Here is a 19,074-nt window from a genome sequence, read left to right as displayed (position 1 = left end):
AGTAACTCATTATGTTCTCTCTATCTCTTTCTTACTCTTTCTTCCATTGTCCTTCTCTACTCCCTCCACCCACCCTCTCTCTCTCACCCTTTCTCTCTCAAGCTCATTCATTGGCATTTTACACCTCATTTGGGTCCGAGCGCACAGCGTGCCATCTGAGTGCTCGGCTCCCGCTGACCCACTTTCCACTGGTACAAATGGCGGCTGGAACATGTGCAAGTGTGTGCTGGCATCTCGCAGGGAACACTTTTAGCCCACGGAATTACATCCATCCCTCCATCAATACCAAGAAAGAAAAGGAAAGAAACGCCCTAAAACATGCACAGCAACAGCGCTGCATATGTGCCTAAGCACGCAGACACCCACACGTGTGCTTATGTGCCTCGGAGAAAGGGAGATGGGCGTGGGCCAGAGCTGTGGTTGGCATGGCGCATGGCGCATGGGTGCAGGCAGAGCTGTGGTTGGCATGGCGTATGGGTGCAGGCAGAGCTGTGGTTGGCATGGCGCATGGGTGCAGGCAGAGCTGTGGTTGGCATGGCGCATGGGTGCAGGCAGAGCTGTGGTTGGCATGGCGCATGGGTGCAGGCAGAGCTGTGGTTGGCATGGCGCATGGCGCATGGGTGCAGGTAGAGCTGTGGTTGGCATGGCGCATGGGTGCAGGCAGAGCTGTGGTTGGCATGGCGCATGGGTGCAGGCAGAGCTGTGGTTGGCATGGCGCATGGGTGCAGGCAGAGCTGTGGTTGGCATGTCGCATGGGTGCAGGCAGAGCTGTGGTTGGCATGGCGCATGGTGCATGGGTGCAGGCAGAGCTGTGGTTGGCATGGCGCATGGGTGCAGGCAGAGCTGTGGTTGGCATGGCGCATGGGTGCAGGCAGAGCTGTGGTTGGCATGGCGCATGGCGCATGGGTGCAGGCAGAGCTGTGGTTGGCATGGCGCATGGGTGCAGGCAGAGCTGTGGTTGGCATGGCACATGGCGCATGGGTACAGGCAGAGCTGTGGTTGGCATGGCGCATGGGTGCAGGCAGAGCTGTGGTTGGCATGGCGCATGGGTGCAGGCAGAGCTGTGGTTGGCATGGCGCATGGCGCATGGGTGCAGGCAGAGCTGTGGTTGGCATGGCACATGGGTACAGGCAGAGCTGTGGTTGGCATGGCGCATGGGTGCAGGCAGAGCTGTGGTTGGCATGGCGCATGGGTGCAGGCAGAGCTGTGGTTGGCATGGCGCATGGCGCATGGGTGCAGGCAGAGCTGTGGTTGGCATGGCGCATGGGTGCAGGCAGAGCTGTGGTTGGCATGGCGCATTGGGTGCAGGCTGAGCTGAGCTGTAGAGTGCTCCGACAGCCCAGAGCTGGTGAGGGGTAGGAGTCACCTCATGTAAACCTCTCTCTCGCTCGCTCGCTCGCTCTCTCAAACAATTTACCCACCCACCACCCACCCGCCCGCCCGCCCGCCCGCCCGCCGGGCTGCATGGCCGCTTCTCTAGCCCACACCACATATGCAAAGCCTGGACACGTTTCTCTCGCTGCACTCACTGCGGCAGCCCCAGACCTCCGCCTCCACTTCCTCTTATCTCCCCACCCTGCTGTCTGCCTACACCACACACCCCTACTGTTAACAGAGGAGGGTCCATTTTCATGTCACGTCCTTGCATGTCAGAGGCACCATATTGTTTTCCTCTCTCTCTCTCTCTCTCTCGCTCTCTCTCTTCTCTTCTCTTGTGCCATTCTGATCTCCTCTTCCCCTGCTGCACACAGAGTTGGGCTCTGGGCTGGGTCATTTTTTAAAGTGACCTTCTTGGAGTGTAGATGAAATTTTTTTCTCCTGCTTCCTTCCGGCCCACCTATCATCCAGCCCTCCTCACCTTCTCTATTTCTCTCTTTCTTTTTCCCCAACTCTTGATGCCCCCCCTGCCAAGTTTAAGGGGTCCTTTGGGCTAACTCGTGCGTTGAATTAAAGACTCTTGGCAGAAGCGGCTTGTTGACCCCTGGTGGCGTGCTGAGCCAGAAGCCTGTGCCGTTAACAGTGAGCTTCCTCAGTGATTAGCAATCTCCAGCCAGCCCTGGAGGCGAGCACAGACACAGCTGTCTGCAATGTTAAAGATACACACAGAAAACCACCTTGTTATTGTTAGACTCACCTGGGCCCCCCACAAAGCTGTCTGGTCATCCAGATGAGGTGGATCTTACAGTGGGTGCATGTGTGTGTGTGTGGGTATAGGTGTTGAGAGTGTCTGTGTGTGTGTGTGTGGGGGGGGGGGGGGTTGATTGTGTGTGTGTGTGTGTGTGCGTGTGTTTGTGTGTTGAGTGCGAGTGTGCGTGTGTGTAGTAGGTTCTATGAAGATTATCAGGTTTGTTGAAACAGGTGAGTAGGTCACCATTTCATCGAATTATTGGCCTCATGCTGAAACCTTTTGCCCTCCTACCTTGCTGTTGTTGCTTTCCAATTGCTCTAATATTTCTGTCCAAACACATAGCTGCCCTGGGAATTAGCTTTTTGTCATTTAGACCTCTGTGATCTGTGGCTTATTGTATTGCAGCTCTATTATGGCTGATAGCCAGCCACTGTTTGTAAACACGTAGCGATGATGTAGTCATGTAACTATAAAAAGCATCCATTGTGAGGAAAAATGGAACAAGACATCCCATTTTATTTAGATTCAGCAGAGACCTATTTGTATATTCAGACAATTAAAATAGAGACAAGACCAATTGAGTGCCTTACTTTTAGTCACTTGTCCCTATCCCATTTAAGTATGTATGATTTTATTATATAACAATGTTATATTAATATCATAATTCAAACATAATGTCAGATACACATGTTTTACCTTTCTTGCTAAATATGGCTAGTGAACAGTGAAAACCTCTGTTCTAAATCAAGGGGGAGTAAGAGAAACATAAAAGTGCAACACTGCTTGCTCCATGGCGCAGCCAATTTATTGATAAATTGGCGTTTCGTAAGATTCATTCCTTACAGTATGTTTCTAAACCAAGGGGGAGAAACATACAAGGAAAAGACACACACAAACAGAATCTTCCAGTCCCTGATGATTCGCCATGACAACAAAACTGTTCCTCTCCACTGACCGGGTATCTGAGCGCTGGGGCCATTATACAGCTGCAACTGTGCAGCCACCTCCACACCAAAACACACACACAATAATGCTCTCATAATGCCCTCAGTGTCCTCAGCACACACACGCAAACACACACACACAGCGCTCTGGCGCATAATAGCTGCCGTGCATCACCCATGTGGGTGCTACACATTGGTGGTGGTTAGTGAGGTCCCCCCTTCCATGTGAAGCGCTATTAGTATATAAATATAAGGTAATGTAACACACACACACACACAATACACACTTGACCCACCAGCAGAGAGATCTATCAGGCAGCACCACCTCATCAGACACACACACATAGACACACCACACACACATATGCACAGTCTGTGTACAAATTCAGAGAACACACACACACAAATATCAGTCCACAGGTACAGTCAAACAAACAGACATGGACACGTATGTACACATACTCAGATACCCTTACACACACAAACATAATCATCCACCCACCCCCAAACACACACACAGAGAGAGAGAGAAAGAAGAAACTAGAGATCTGCACGGACAGGAAAATGCTACTTTTAAATAAACACATATGCACACACTAGCACACACACACACACACACACACACACACACACACTGGTCTTTTTTCTCCCACCTTTGCGGCTGAGATCTCGAGAAACTACCCCCTTCCCCTCCCTTGCCCTCGTCTCTTGTTAATTCAGTGGGGCCCCTCCCCATCTCCATCAGAGCCCAGAGCCTTTCACTCCAGCGGGCGTGGATGGCGAGTCGGATCCATTATCCCAAGGCATGGCAGCATTAAAGATTCATCTGGCCTGCTCTGCCTCAAAGGGAATGCTCTGACCCCTGCAATGGCTCCTGAATTATGGAGACGGCCAATAAAAGGTGTTTGCCTTTGATCTGATTCCGAGTGTCCCTTCTTCCCAGATGAGCACACACACACACACACACACACACACACACACACGCACAAGTGCACGCACGCACGTACACTCAATCACTCACACACACATACACACACACACACACACTCAGACACGCACACACGCACGCACACACACACTCACTTCAAAGCACCTTGGTGAGACAAAAGCATGTAAACAACCATCAACACTCCCCTGAACCCCCTCTCTCTCTACTTTCCTCCCACATACTGTAAGTAGCATCTCTTCTCTATCTTACTCCACCAAACACACACACACACACACACACACACACACACACACACACACACACACAAACATCCACTCATATACACAAACATAAATGCACTGACATACACACTCTGGGCTCTATCTTGCACTCTAGCGCTATTGACTTTGTGCAAATCGCTTATTTGATTAGGTGACAGACAGGTCAGTGGTATGTCTCTGCGTGTGTGTGTAGGTGTGTGTGTGTTACAGAAAAAAAGAAGAAAAAGTTGTGAAGAAAAGCTTTTTTCTGGCTGCTCTGATGGCATGCTACCGTGTCTCTTAGTGGTGAGAGAGAGAGAGAGAGAGAGAGAGAGAGAGAGGGAGGGGGGGGTGGAGCGTGAGTGTCTGTGCGTGTGTGTGTGAGAGAGAGAGAGTATGGACTCTATCTTGCACTCTAGCGCAATTGACTTTGTGCAAAACGCTTTGTGGGCGGATCTTGGGCGTTGTTTCTATTTTACCGGCGGGATGACTGTTGCGCCCGACGCAAATCTAAAATGGGGTGGTCTGTAGTAGCTACATTACTCAATGGTGTGGTTTGGGCGTAACGTGCAATAAACCAATCAGAGCGTCATCTCACATTCCCTTTAACAACAAGCACGCTTGTTCCATAGCGGATTGCTATTATGGCGGATTTGCCAGGCCTAGCCAGGAACGGTTCACAGCGCTATAGTCAGTTGGGAACAGTTTGCTATTGATATTTCCTCTTGACAAAATGTAATACAGAAATGTCACTTTCCGATGTTTTGGGATCACTCTCACTGAATCACGGGGTTATGAATGCATGGTGATATTTTTTTTTATTAAGTCCTCTAATATTTCCTAATTTATGTCATCAACACATCCGGGATTCTAAAAAAATGTTTTTTCACATCGGACACCACACTGATTTCCCTCGTGTAGCAATATTTGTCCTTGTAATTATGTATGGTTTGGAGAAATGGGAACTGCGTCGTATAGATGAGAGGAGCAAAGTGCATTGCGCAACACAGTCGCCCAAGCAAGCGCTGCAGGAGTAAGCTACGGCTGTACCTTACCAACAGGCAACTCAACACTGATAAAAAGTTTCCAAGTTGACCTAACTTTCCAACTCTGCACAGTATCCCATTAACTGCATGACAGTAGGCTATTTACAATATTTTATGTAAAGTAGAGTTTGTAAACACGTTATCATCAACTTAAAGCACGCACAACTTTTGTTTGAGCAGGAGAGAGAATAACAATGAATGGACGCAGCAACTACAGAAATTGTAGCCAAGGCTACTTGCTGCTTGCTTTTACTGTCTATGGTTGCTGGTTAACAGTAGCCTGGCTAGCGCCACCACTTCTCAATGAGGCGTGGTCTGGGAACCAAACGTTAATTTTCTCGTATTTGAAAAAAATGCCCAGATCCGTTTATTGGGTGCCACGGATGTCTATCAAATGCGTCTGTGTATAGCTCATCATCGTCTTGCTTTCCCACCTGTTCTGTGATTGGTTCCCTATCTCAGGCGAAAATTTGCTCCATGGTCTCCAGGCTGCCTTAGCAGCATGAATCAAATCGCGCGCAAGGCAGCATGGGAACACCCAGGCTAGGTTAACAGCACATAATAAGCTTATTTAAGCGAATTCACAAACTTAAGACTTCAAGGCCATCATGGATATAAAACGTTTTTTGAAAACAACGAAAGGATGGAGGGAACATAGCAAAGCTTGGAGTTATTTCAGATGGGCTACAACAAGGTAGGCAAAATTGTGGTGCTTGTCAAAACCTTAGCACAGCTGGAATAATGCTTATAGGCTGATGAGCGCACACAATGTTTAAAGCCATACACAACGGTAAATTGGAACAAAACTAAAGGTAACTTTAGCCTTTATAGGGCTGTATAAAGTTGTCCAAATTAATAGGTCGTAATTAGGCGTTGTTGTTGTAAAGATATTGCATGTAGATGTACTATATAGGCTACTAAATATATAAATATAAAAAAATACTTTTGCCTTCTTAGATACTGAAATAGTGATGAATATCCTATGTTTGTTAATTAATTGTCTCTACTCAGCACACCAAATAAGGAAGGCCTATAGTTAGAAATTGTGATAGTAAAATATGTAGATTTTGGTAGTCTGGTCTTTATGTAGCCTTGGCAAATAGCCATCTAGTAGGCTAGTCCTGAATAATATGCACATGAAATGACACTTGTTAAACTCACCTCAACATGTCTTTTGCAATCATTTAACCCGCCATGGGTTAAATGGGCAATGCTAAAGTCACTGTTACAAACAGTGTAGTCTGATGTGAAATGGGTCTTAAATGTTCCTCTGCCTCTGCCATGACGCTCCTGTTCCTACTGAACTGAACATGAAACAGGCCAATCAGGATGCTCTCTGTCTTGAACAGGCTCACACGCACTACCTCTCTCTCTCCATCCCCGTCGTGTGCGCGCTACACTCAGATGCACACACGATTTGAAGTTTCGGTCTCGTGTGCACGCTCTTGCTCGCTCACTCGCTCTAGATTCCGGGAGATTTTATCTAATTTGCGGGCGTCAGGGAGCCGCTATCAATATGCGGGAGACTCGTGGAACTTCCAGGAGACTTGGGATGTCTGTGTTTCCATCTGTGCACAGGGTGTCTGTAGATCGGTGTGCATAGCATTCATTCCTGCAGGCCTGTGGCCATGCATGCGCCCTTAAAATAACATCTGAATTTGCGCCACTGACTTTAGACCAGGAGGTTCCTGGTCTGTGGCGGAATTGTTTTCTGAAACTGCAAAATATCAACAGGGACCGTTTGCACCGGAACATGCCCCCTCTTTTCGCTGAAACGCCCCCGTGGGCGCACATGTACCTGTGGAGGGAAAATTCCAATATGCGCTGACTGCAAAATAGGAAAGACAAAAGCGCCAGTATACAAAGTCAATTGCGCTGGAGTGCAAGATAGAGCCCTCTCTCTTTTTCTTAACTGTAATATGCATAGTGCAATGCCTACTTGCCTGGGGGGCAGTGTTTGTCACGTGTTAATAATTCACCTGTCGGGAGAAGTTGCGTGACAAGCTCCTGCCCGCTGCACACGACCTGCCTCTGTACTGCAGCCAGACTTGTTTCCAGCACAGTCCACACAACGCTGAGTCGTTATGAAACTGCAGCGCTTAACGTTTTGAGGGGGAAATTAAGAATGAATATTAAGCATTGTGAGCAAGTGGTTATTCATGGAAATGACAGCAATACAGAGGTCAACAAATGCACGGCTCATCAAATAAAACACATCAAGACGGCACACTGTGATATAGGATAGTTTCAAGCACTGTACAGACTTTTATGTCCATCAAAGTACATCGATACTTATGTGCAGTATTGGTGCATGGAATAATTCAGTGCTACATTGCTAACATCTTAGATTTAGATATAAATGGCTGATGTAGATATCTCAGAAATAGCACTGAAACATTGACAAAATACCATAATGTGCCCATTTAATACTGTGGGATTAATTTAATCAATGTGTATCCATTTGTCGTACCGAGTTATAATTATATATATATAAATATAATTGGGTGAAGCAGGACACTTTTAACTCATCAATGAGTAGCCTATATAATTCATTTCTTGCTAGAAGCAGCCATCAATTCATGATACCATATGAAGCTAATGCAAAGCACAGTATTCATCAGATGGCTTCTATTTGATGGTCTCTCTCTGAGGTACAACACATACTGATTAACAATTCATTGTAACTCAGCCTCTACAGTCAGACTCAAGACATTTACTACTTATGGTTTTATTAAGGGGTGTGTGTGTGTGTGTGTCAAGTCAAGTCAAGTCAGATTTATTTTTAAAGCGCATTTAACATGCACATAGTGCAATCCAAAGCACTCCACAAACAAGACACATAACAACAAGACAAAAGATGCCAGATGGAGCGGCGTAGTCGCCAGCGTACCCATGACATCAAGACAAGACAAATACATTTAAAAAATAACAAATACAAAAAATGCCGGACGGAGCGGCGTAGTCGCCAGCGTACCTGTGACACCAAGACATACAACAAAACAAATAAACAAATAAAAAAAAGAAAATATATTTTAAAAGGGGAAAAAGTGATGTTAAAAATTAGTCCAATCTCCAAACAAGCCGAAAATGTCCAATGGCAAAGATGATCCGCGAAAACTGCGCACAGAGCTGTGTCTTCACAACCGATGCAATGCCAACAAAGTTCTTCAGCAACTGACCAACCCGGTGAACTCACTGGCAGTCCGGAGACAACGCCAACGTCAGAAGCTAGGCCTGCTAGACTGCAGTCTGGAGATGATGGAAGCACAGTCCAAAGTACTGAGCGATCGCGCAGATCCGCAACTCGGTGGACCCAACAGCGACCGTCTGCCGCTCCGTGAGAATGCAGCTCCTCACTGTTAACACCAGTCTGCAGTTGGCAAGGTAGCCCGCAGGTCAGCAACAGCTTGGCGGCCACGGTAGATCTCTCGCAGAGTAGAGCCTAGGTCCGGCTGTCCCGAGAGATCCCCTCGACCAGACAGTGAAGTGCTGCACCGCTCACGGATAGATGGAAGGATGTCCGATGCCCAGCTAGGGCAAAAGCTAGCCATAGCAAGCTCCCAATGGACAAATGTCAACGACATCAGCTGACTTAGAAGCAGTAAAAAGGACTAAGAATAACACGAAAACTATCAAAAATAGCGTAAATAAATAGGGAAAACATTTAACTAGACAAATCAATACAAAAAATAAACATGACATTACATAAAATTACGAACATTACATAAAAACAAACAAAAACATGATGCCAGACGGAGCGGCGTGTCTCGCCAGCGTCCCCGTAACCTAGCAAGTGTGTGTGTGTGTGTGTGTTGTTACGACGCAGTGCAGGCCCAAAGCTCTGCGTTGTCTAGGGTATCGTTAAATTAAGCTAAAGCCTACCGGAGTAGGTCCTAACTGTGAGGTGTGCGTGTGTGCATGTCAGCTTGGCAGGAGCTTCGAGGAGTGACAACACAGGCCAACATACCTGCGGCGTGCTGCCACTTCACATCTGGTGCTCCATCCACAGCCAGCCCTATGGCTAGCCCAAGTGCTGGCTCTTGTACAGTTCAAGTTTATTTTATTTCATGGTGGTTACTCCAAAAGAAAGCATAATCCACAAATAGCGGCAACATGAAGGGACACAGGCCTCAGCTCCTACTAAGCCTGACAAAGCTAATTGAGCCTCCAAAACCGAATGCCCCAGGAAGGTGAGTACAGGTGCAATTTACCCAATTAGTCAATCTACCCACAGGCAGTGACATCACTGAAGCCCCGCCTGTAAATCAGTGCTTTCACTACCAGGTGACCCTAATCTATCCTAACTGTCTGTGTGTGTGTGTGTGTGTGTGTCTGTATAAGTGTATGTGTGTCTGTGTCCTGCTAACTGTTAAGATGCAGGGGATTGGAACTTGTCTGCCTTTTCTTGGTAATAGTTTCAAGAGGGATTTACCAGTGACAGCAGAGCAAAGGAACTGAGCTCTAGACCAGGAGTAGAAACACACCAGCCTGGGGCTTGAACCACCGAGCCAATTACAGCCAAGGATGTGACCCCCACACAGGCAAGAGGCCATCAGAGCGCAGGACCCGGTCCTCAGAGGTGAGGGAGGATCACAACAGGAAATTCTCCAGTGAGGGTGATTATGGAAGTGCTGCCACACACACACACACACACACATACACACATGCACAAATGGACACACTGACACTCACACACACACATACACGCATACATAGACACACACAGTCTCTCTCTCTCACTCTCTCTTTCACTCTCACACACACACACACACAAACACACACATTAAGGCGCGCACACACACACACAAAGCAGTCACAAGACAGAAAGTCGTAAACCATGGGAAATAATTCCAGGTCACCCTCAGGACTTGGGAGATTGTGAGAGACAAATGAATGGTTGTGGACACCAGACAGGCTGAGAGTCCTCTGCTGAGGAGTTTACTGTGTTGTTGCAATCATGCTTCCCTCTGTTTAGCAAGGAAAGCAAAGGAACACACGGGGGTACAAGGTGATAAAAAAAGACATGTTTCAAGGTCAAATGATTTCATTTTTGTTGTAAAACAACACCATGATTCCTTTGCCGTGAGGGATAACATCGCCTTCTCCCAGGCCTTCGCCCTGTCTACCGACCCCACTTCTTCACAGAGTGAAGAGTTAAAACACCATTACACAGGGAATTGCAGTGCACAGTAATTAATCCCACCATTCATGTTACTGTAACACTGAATCAAACAGTATGTGCGACATATTTGACACTACTAGCACAAATCAATGTGCTCCTGTCATGTTATTTATCACTGATAGCACATTTTGGATGTGGCTCAGAATCATGTCTATCATGTATCGCAAGGTCTTTTGCACGGAGACATCGAGAAGAGAAAGACAATAGGTCCTTACTGTTATTGTCACAGGTACAACGACATCAGTCACAGTGCATCATTCATTGAGTCTATTGAAAATAAATTAAGTGCTAGTAGTACCTAAAAAAACAGTCATACACATCCAGTCATTGCATAAAAAAAATAGTATGAACACACAGTCATTGAGCGACCTGGAAGACACTGAGCCACTGCAACTGTGTGGCCGCCATCTAATAATATATTTATATATATATATATACAGTTAAGAACAAAATGATTCATACCCCTGGCAAATATTGATGCAATGTTGATTTTCTCTTGACCAATATGTTTGTTCTGAATGAAAATGACACCGCCACATGCCAAAAGGTTGTATATGACATATGTATATGACAATATGGTAGAAACATGGAATAAAAAAAATAATCGTTTTTATCTCTTTTAACATTTTTATGAAAAATGGCATATCCAAAATGATTCATACCCTTTTTAAATAATCAATGGAAACATCTTTATTTGCCATCAAAGCTCTCAAAATGGTTCTTATAATACCTACCTAGCCTCTCCATGTCTCCACAATGATTGTAGACCGCACCTTTTTAACAGCAATCTGGGTTTTGAGGCAGGAACGATTATTTGCCATCACATTGGCCTCACTGAGCTCACTTTTTTGACTGATTAAGGTCAGGACTCTGGCTGGGCCACTCTAAAATGTTGACATTGTTCTCTGTTAACCATTTCCTGCCTTGTTTGGCTGTATGTTTTAGATCATTGTATGATTTAATGGTCCAATGATGCTTATTGGGGCAGGTCTCTTGGCACACTGTCTGATCTTTTCCTCCAGAATCTCAGTGTAGCCTCTTGCTTTAGTGTTCATGTTTACTTTGAGAAGGTCACCAGGTCAAAACATCCCAAAAGAATACATTATTTAAAAAGGCTAATCTTGCTTCTCTCAGACTCAATCACTTCACTGGTGTTCTCTCCCTTCACAATTTCTGCAGCTGTTTGGATTCATAATGTATTCTGTCTGAGATCTATCAATCTCTTCTGCTATGTGTGGGCTTGTAAAATCAGAAGCTAAATTACTAAGAGCTAAGGAGAGGGAGTGGGGTCATTTAACCAAAAGAAAGTATTTTGAAATATGAAAATATATCATGTGTTGTCTCCTGACAAATGGTTAAGTGTTTCTTCAGTGTTTTCCATTAACGGCATTCTGAAACTAGATTAAATGTGCATTTTAGCCCAGTGATAAAATGACTCATTTGAATCTTCAGCACATCTAATGTAATTGAACTCAGGCGAAAAAGCATGTAAATTGAGTAAATTGAAAAACATGAGCGAGGGATATCCATTTTTTATGTTTCTAATAAACGTACCCTCTGGAATGTGTTATAAGAAAGCCTGGCCCACGGGCTTTGACAGGTTCAGATTTACTGTTCTCCTTAGTGTTCTACGTGGGGGGAATGGAAAGAGACGCAGTCCCAATGTTGGCCTGAAGGTCATAAACTGTGTTTCTGCCTTAACTGCTAATTCCATTGATGGCAGGTTTGTTGCATGTGTTAAATGAGAATACTTACACACCCGCACAATATATATCCATACACCCAACACTTGGCCCATTAATTCGGTGATATATTTGTATCCACTCTTTTAGTTACTGTAGGTGTTTGTAAAGAAACAGGTGAGCTTTTTTATGTGTGTTACTATGTCAAAGGTATGTACTATTGTATGTCAAAAGAAGTGCAAAACAAATTTACATTTCCGATTGCAAATTTATAAAGTGTATTTATAAGTAATTTTGTTTTATGACATGTAATTTTGTGCTTGTACATTGTAAATTTGCACCCACAAAAAGTAAATTTGTTTTGCACTTCTCGGCCACCGTGCAAAGGTGTTCTGAGATATTGACAAATGATAATTCTGTTTGGCTTGAGGTTTTGAATGTTGGGGCATGAGTAGTGATGAAGAACCATTTTTATTTTATTTTATGCTCATTGGTTTTCAATTAGCTGTGTGACTGAATATTTTTAAATATCAAACAATACCAGAGGCTGTCTAACTGGGTTGTTGATAGTCAGGTCATATTTTTATCATGATGTTTTAGTGTGCTAGGTGTTTGGCTGTTGGGCAAAGGTAGCTCACAAACAGATCCAGGTCCCCCAGTCTCAGTGGCATCCCCCCAGGCTCCATCCTTAGAGCCTTCCCAATCTCCCTGCCGCCTCTTATTCATTTACCACCCCTGAATTGGAGAGGAGGCTCATGGCTCTGGTCCCTGATTGGATTATGGCAGACAGTCACAAGAGATAGGCTTCCATGGACGGAGAGCTCAGTACTGCTTCAGTGCCTCTCTATCAAAGCTTGTTGTATAGCTAATGGAAGAAGCTAGAATCATTCATATTTAATGGCATGCTGTGTTCAAAAACCCTAAAGGCAGGGATGGCATGAGAGCAGTGTGCTGCTGAGGAACAGGAGAAAAGAGGTGAGCAAATCTTGGTTATGGGAGGTGGTGAATATCATCCCTCTGTGTTTGGTTGATGGCTTCAATCCCACTGCAACGGTAATGTTTTGGCTGAGCCTTTTTCCCACTCTCGCTCTCACAAACAACCTGCTTGTCAGAAGCGATAAATAGATCGGTCTTCTGTAGTTGTTATAAACACACGATAGTATAACAGGATGACCTGGTGTAAAGTATCTATCTAATGTTTTTGTTGTTGTTGTTGTTGGGATGCATGACAGAATCAGTGCCCTTTAGACTAAGTTTGCCTTGAGAGGGGAAAGGAGCTGATTGTGTGTCGCTAACCTTGAGCGGCTTAACCAACTTCATATTTATGGAAACCCTCAAATAATGTCTAATAATCCTTGTCCTTTGAACCTATTAATTGGTGGACAGTGCTCACATGTCCTGAAGGGACACTAAGATTTGCCCTTTCCACGATGGCTTTTATACTAATAACAGAGCTTTCCTGAATTATATTTCTATCCATCTCCCTAACGAGGTAACCTTTCCAGATATCCACTAATAATATTACTTTTCCCCTCCGGGGGTTTGCCGTGAGGCTGCAAGGCACTGGCTGGGAAGCCGAGGCGGAGTGCTGGAGGAGCTCTTTAATATGAGTTAGTATCAGAGCAGTAGGAGTCTCTCACATGCACACACACTCACACAGCCACATGTCCCTCACAACAAGGTTCTTGATGTCTGTCCAAAGGATATTTTCCCAAACATGAATAGCTTACTTCGGCCGACCGGTTACACAGTCTTTGCTAATCAATAAGCAAAGCAGTTCACGTTTTTATTCTGCCTTGAAATAGTTTATTATTTTTTTCTACTTAGATCTTCATTTAAAGGTACTCTTAAGCGATGTTGGGTAACGTCACTTCTGTTGACACTCAAACAAAACAGAGAGCTAGCTTTCCCCTCCCTCCCCCTTGGTCCCATGCAACTGAAACTCTCCTGAAAGTGCATGTCACCAGTGTATGGCTGGAAAAGTTTGTTATGTATCATGGTCCAGGCTGCACCAGACTGTATTCGTTGCCATTTTGAGTCTGGGCTGTCTACAGAGACTGCATCTTTTACAGTATATTCAGGGGACATGCAGATAGCAGATTGTGAGGAAATGCTTGCTGTATGTGACAACCTTTTTTAGCGTAGAAACCGCTTAAACCACTTTTTTAGCGTTAAACGTTGCTTAGAGCACCTTTAAGTTTGAAAATGAATAATTGTGCTGCCTCTGAAAGTGAATTATTCTTGCGAGTAGCATATTTTAATGTGCATTTTTTGATTGTCATTACACGATCACGTTAATTTATACCAGTCTGACTTTCACTAGACCAAGCTCAATCTTTTAAGATTGAACATTAGTCTGGGGAGTCCACTATGTATTTTCTACTGCACAAGAGGCATGATCAACGGGCATAGTTCAAATGACTCTGTACGCAATTGGATAGTCATTCACCAATCTGACCAACGAACCGGGTGACGTTTGCAGAGCGACACGAAAACTCCAGGCTCTCCCGCTATCGTCATTGTTTTTAAACCTGCCAATAGCGTGCCAGGTGGATAAGCCAGTTTGTGATTGGCCCCCGCAAATGTAACGGAAGCAGGAGAAAGAGATGTACAAGTTTCCAGCCTGAGCTGCAGAGTTCACCCAGCCTAAGGCTATACAGTAAGATTAGTGGGTAACACTTTACTTGACAGTATCGACATAAGAGTGACATGACACTGTCATGACACATGAACAAACCTAACCCTAATCCTAACTTGTTATGACAAAAAACAAATGACACTTAATAACAGAAGCGTTATGTCATAAACGTTTCTGACTTGTTTATGACACATTCATGACAGTGTCATGACACTCTTATGTCGATACTGTCAAGTAAAGTGTAACCGAGTGTTTACATTTCCAGGTCATTTGAGTCGCAGCTGACATGTCTCTGCGCCCCTCACTTTCAGTGGATTGAGGCCACCTAAAATCTTACAGGTATACCTTAAAGAAGCACTTTGCAGGTCTGGTTATTCCTGGTTTTCGCCGGATTTGTGCTGGCATTTTTCACTACACAGCTCCCCCTGCAGCTTCGGTAGCAAGTGACTGCTACGCTAAACCCCCACTAGTTAGCGAGCTAGCCATCAAGAAACCAAGCTAAACACATACAGGGCTCACAATAAAACGGTCGAGTAAACACATTGTTCAAGAGACTATCAAACCACATTACAAAAACGAAGTTCACCCAAGGGTAGGCTACTTACAATTTCAACAGCAACAGAGCCAAGTCGGCGTCCGTTTTGCAGTCTTCTTCGAAACTACAATCTGACTACATTTTCGAGGCGCGATTGGATACTTCCGCTGAGTCCATGGGCGTTGATTTAGGGTGGGACGCTAAGGACTAGTCCTAACCAACATTTTAAGATGACAAAACTGTCCCCACCAATATTTTAGCGAACTCATTTGTGCTGCTGATCAATCCATCAGCCAGCACGACAGTAGGCTACAAGAAACGATGTCATTTGATTGTCTGAAAAACTGAGGGGGGGGGGTTATCGGACACGCACGCTACATGCACGGAGTGTCAAAGCACAGGCTACTTTGCACTGGCAGTCAAGCGAGTGTGTGTGTCAACGACAACGGTAAGTTACCAGGGCTGTCTGCCAATACATACCCCATATAAGGCCAGAGTAAAACATTTTGCTATTCCATTTGCCCTTCAGCATGTACATGTTTACCCCTTTTTGTGATTTGTAGATCAGATCTATGCCACCCAAGAAGAAGAAAGGGGACATACAAAGCTTTTTCATTATGCAGAGTCGAACTAGGCAAAATAACTATACAAACTGGTGACTGGTGTCACAGCTAAACCTAGCTTACTAAGCCTGTAATCTTTCAACCAAAGTTAAGAGCCATGTTGAATAAGGGTGTGCCTCACGGGCAGTCTCCTCACAATTAAGGTTTTGCACCTACGTCATAATGTCATGTGACCGTTTGTTTACAACTAGAGTGGTAGGCAAGAATGGTAGGCAAGGCACTGCAGAGAGTGGTAGGCAAGCCTACAACAGTCGGGTTGCATAGGCTACACATAGTTACAAATAGCTTCAAAATTGAAATTTTAATATCAAATATTGACCGGGATGCCGACCACTTGTGTAGGCCCTAACAGTTGGTTTTACAATAAGAAGCAAAAAGGCGACGAACGACCGTTTAGCCTACCTATCCTCGTGGTTGTGGAGGATGATCGTTAGCAGCTGTGAAGTCTTTTATTCTCAAGATAGCCTAATGGTGTAGCCTACTGTCTACGAAGACGTAGGCTAAAATACAACTATCTACAGGTAATCCAAAAATTAATTGCCAGAGATAGGCTATGAAGGGAAAAAGTGCAGCATTTTAAACATGGCAAGATTATTTTTACCGGAACAGTTTGTTCTAATTTGTCTTGTGAAATTCGTGCTTGTGGACATCAATCACCTATCTTCTGTCCTTCTATTTCAAGTTATCATGTGTGTCATTTGATTATATAATCACAACAAATGCTAATAAATGAAAACAGAATAGGCTTATGTGCTATAGGCTAACGTTACAGGTCACTTAGGCTAACTCCCGTATGTCAAAATAAACTGATTTGATCCTAATAGTTTAGCGATCACACACATCAACTTAACACAGCAACCTCAAACACCACTGTTGAACCTAGGCTACTGCTTCAGTCATGTAAGAAATAAGCAGTTTATGAATTATCTTTATCCGTTTAATCAAGTCCACATGACCAAAATAACAACATATTTAAAGGCTGAGCTAGCATAACAGCCTAATATAGGCGATGCTGCAATGGATAACTAATAAAAAGTTTCACACAATTAATTAACTTTATCACTCACATTCTGAGTTTTTCTGTGGTTATATATCCATGCAGATCGTCTTGGAATAAGCCATCGCTGTTATATGATATAATATGTTACAGGATTCATGACTAACGCCATGTTAATGTTATGATGCTGACTGACGCTGGCTATAACAGTAGCTTCTAGGCTACCGTTTTAAAGTCTGCTGAGTCTACTGCCTACCAAAACCTGTCGCTGTTCAGTTGAAGTTAAATGATCAAATATTGTTTGATTTTGTGTCAGCTTTCAGAAGGAAGACATGTTCCTTTCTGGTCAAATTTCACAGCTTCTAAGAAAGGCTATCGTCTTCGTGTAAACCGAGTTTTGAACAGAGAAAAAAAGTTAGGCTACCATTAGGCTACATGCAGGTTCTCCGATACAGATCAATGCACCAAATCAGGGAGATTTTAGCGAAACAACATTCCTGTGACAGGCTATCAAATATTGAACAATGGGATAACGTTTCATCATCACCTTTATTGATGCCTGAAATGTTGACATTGCTGAAATACAGAGATGTAGCCTACTGAGAGGCAGCTGCAGACAACGATGTTCAATGGGTTCAACTTGTCCCTTGCCTATACCAGCATGAAAAACGTTAATAGACCCTTTCAAGAGAGTTCCATTATCAGCATCATAGTTGGCCCCACAAGGCTTCCATTTTAACATTCCATATGTTATCTTAATGCAGAGGAAGTAGATTGGGAACCAAATAGAACGTTCAAGCATTTTTGTTTTTATTGTTGAAAGGGTCTATAGCACAGAATAGAAGTCACCATCATTGACTTAACCCTCCTGTTATCCTTGGGGTCAATTTGACCCCAAGCAACGTTTAACGTAGGCCCCTATCATAAAATATATGGTTCACTTTTTTTTTTTTTTGCTTCATGTTTCATGACTTTTCCTCAATTGAAGGGTACAACAGAGTTAGCATGAATTTTTTTTCAATAATATGTTTATAATGTCCTGTACAAATATTTTGTTCATTGATGTTCCTTGGGGTCAGTTTGACCCCAGCTGTATGAAACATAAGATACATGAATATTTGACACATTATGGATATTATTATTTGAATAGTATGGGAACATATTGTAATTATCATTATTACATACACAAGTACTTATTACATATAAGTCATTTTGGCAGGACTGTAAAAGTCAAAAGGGGAAGCAACAGCAAGCCTTTGGGCTGCTGACACTGGATGGGCAATATTGCCAGCCAGGGTTCCAAGGTTCATAAAGGGATATGGGGGGGTGGGATTGTTTTGTAGGGCTTTTGATGGTGTTTATTACACTCTTGTTAAGTACCTGTCACAAAAAAACTGGGTAACAATATGAATTATAATCATTTTCTGAGGGTTTATTTAGCTGGGGTCAAATTGACCCCAAGGATAAAGAGTGTCGGTAAGATTTGAGGATAACACAAGGGTTAAGTGGGCTACCAATCTTGCAGTCGCAATAAACAATGGATCCGAGACATTTTCCTGTCCCTATATTCTGTTTATGTAGGCTAAGGTATTTGTAAATGTAGACTGCACAATGCAAAGAAATAAAAGATAAACTATGGTGCATTTCCATACTCATAGAAATGAACATTGCGAAACACCTCTTCTATGATCTGATCCCAGAAAGACTTTCTTTGACTTGTTAGTTTTTTGAACATTTATTTTATCTAATGACATAGCAAACATGATCAGTTGAATCCACATATCCTTGCACTCAGTTAGATTTAGCCTACACACCACAGATGTGATGATATTAGACAAGACAAGTGTAGCCTAATAATTGAAATATCAATGTGATGTATTCAAATTACTAAATATGTTTAGCTATCAGTAATTATGCAGATCATAAAATACTATAAATAATTAACAATATAAAGTTTATATGAATTCCAAAATATGAAATAGAAACCTATGACAACCATCACTTTCTATGTGTGTCTGTGTGTGGAGGGTCAATCAAATTCTATGATTACCACTGATTTGAATGATCTCACAAATCACATAAACCAAATCAAGTTTTAAAAGTATCGAAAT

General features: G+C 43.7%; 1 protein-coding gene across 1 annotated transcript; it reads right to left on the bottom strand.

Annotated features, from left to right (window-relative positions):
• Positions 1 to 374: 374 nt before the first annotated feature.
• On the bottom strand, positions 375 to 1,292 carry LOC121724625 (keratin-associated protein 10-6-like). The gene has a single exon (XM_042111316.1). It carries the CDS (start codon positions 1,290 to 1,292, stop codon positions 375 to 377), a length of 918 nt encoding a protein of 305 aa, XP_041967250.1.
• Positions 1,293 to 19,074: the final 17,782 nt, after the last annotated feature.

This window comes from Alosa sapidissima, chromosome 11, assembly GCF_018492685.1.
Source record: "Alosa sapidissima isolate fAloSap1 chromosome 11, fAloSap1.pri, whole genome shotgun sequence".
Lineage (NCBI taxonomy): Eukaryota > Metazoa > Chordata > Actinopteri > Clupeiformes > Clupeidae > Alosa > Alosa sapidissima.
The sequence above is the reverse complement of the archived record's forward strand: the minus strand, read 5'-3'. Positions and strand labels throughout refer to the sequence as shown.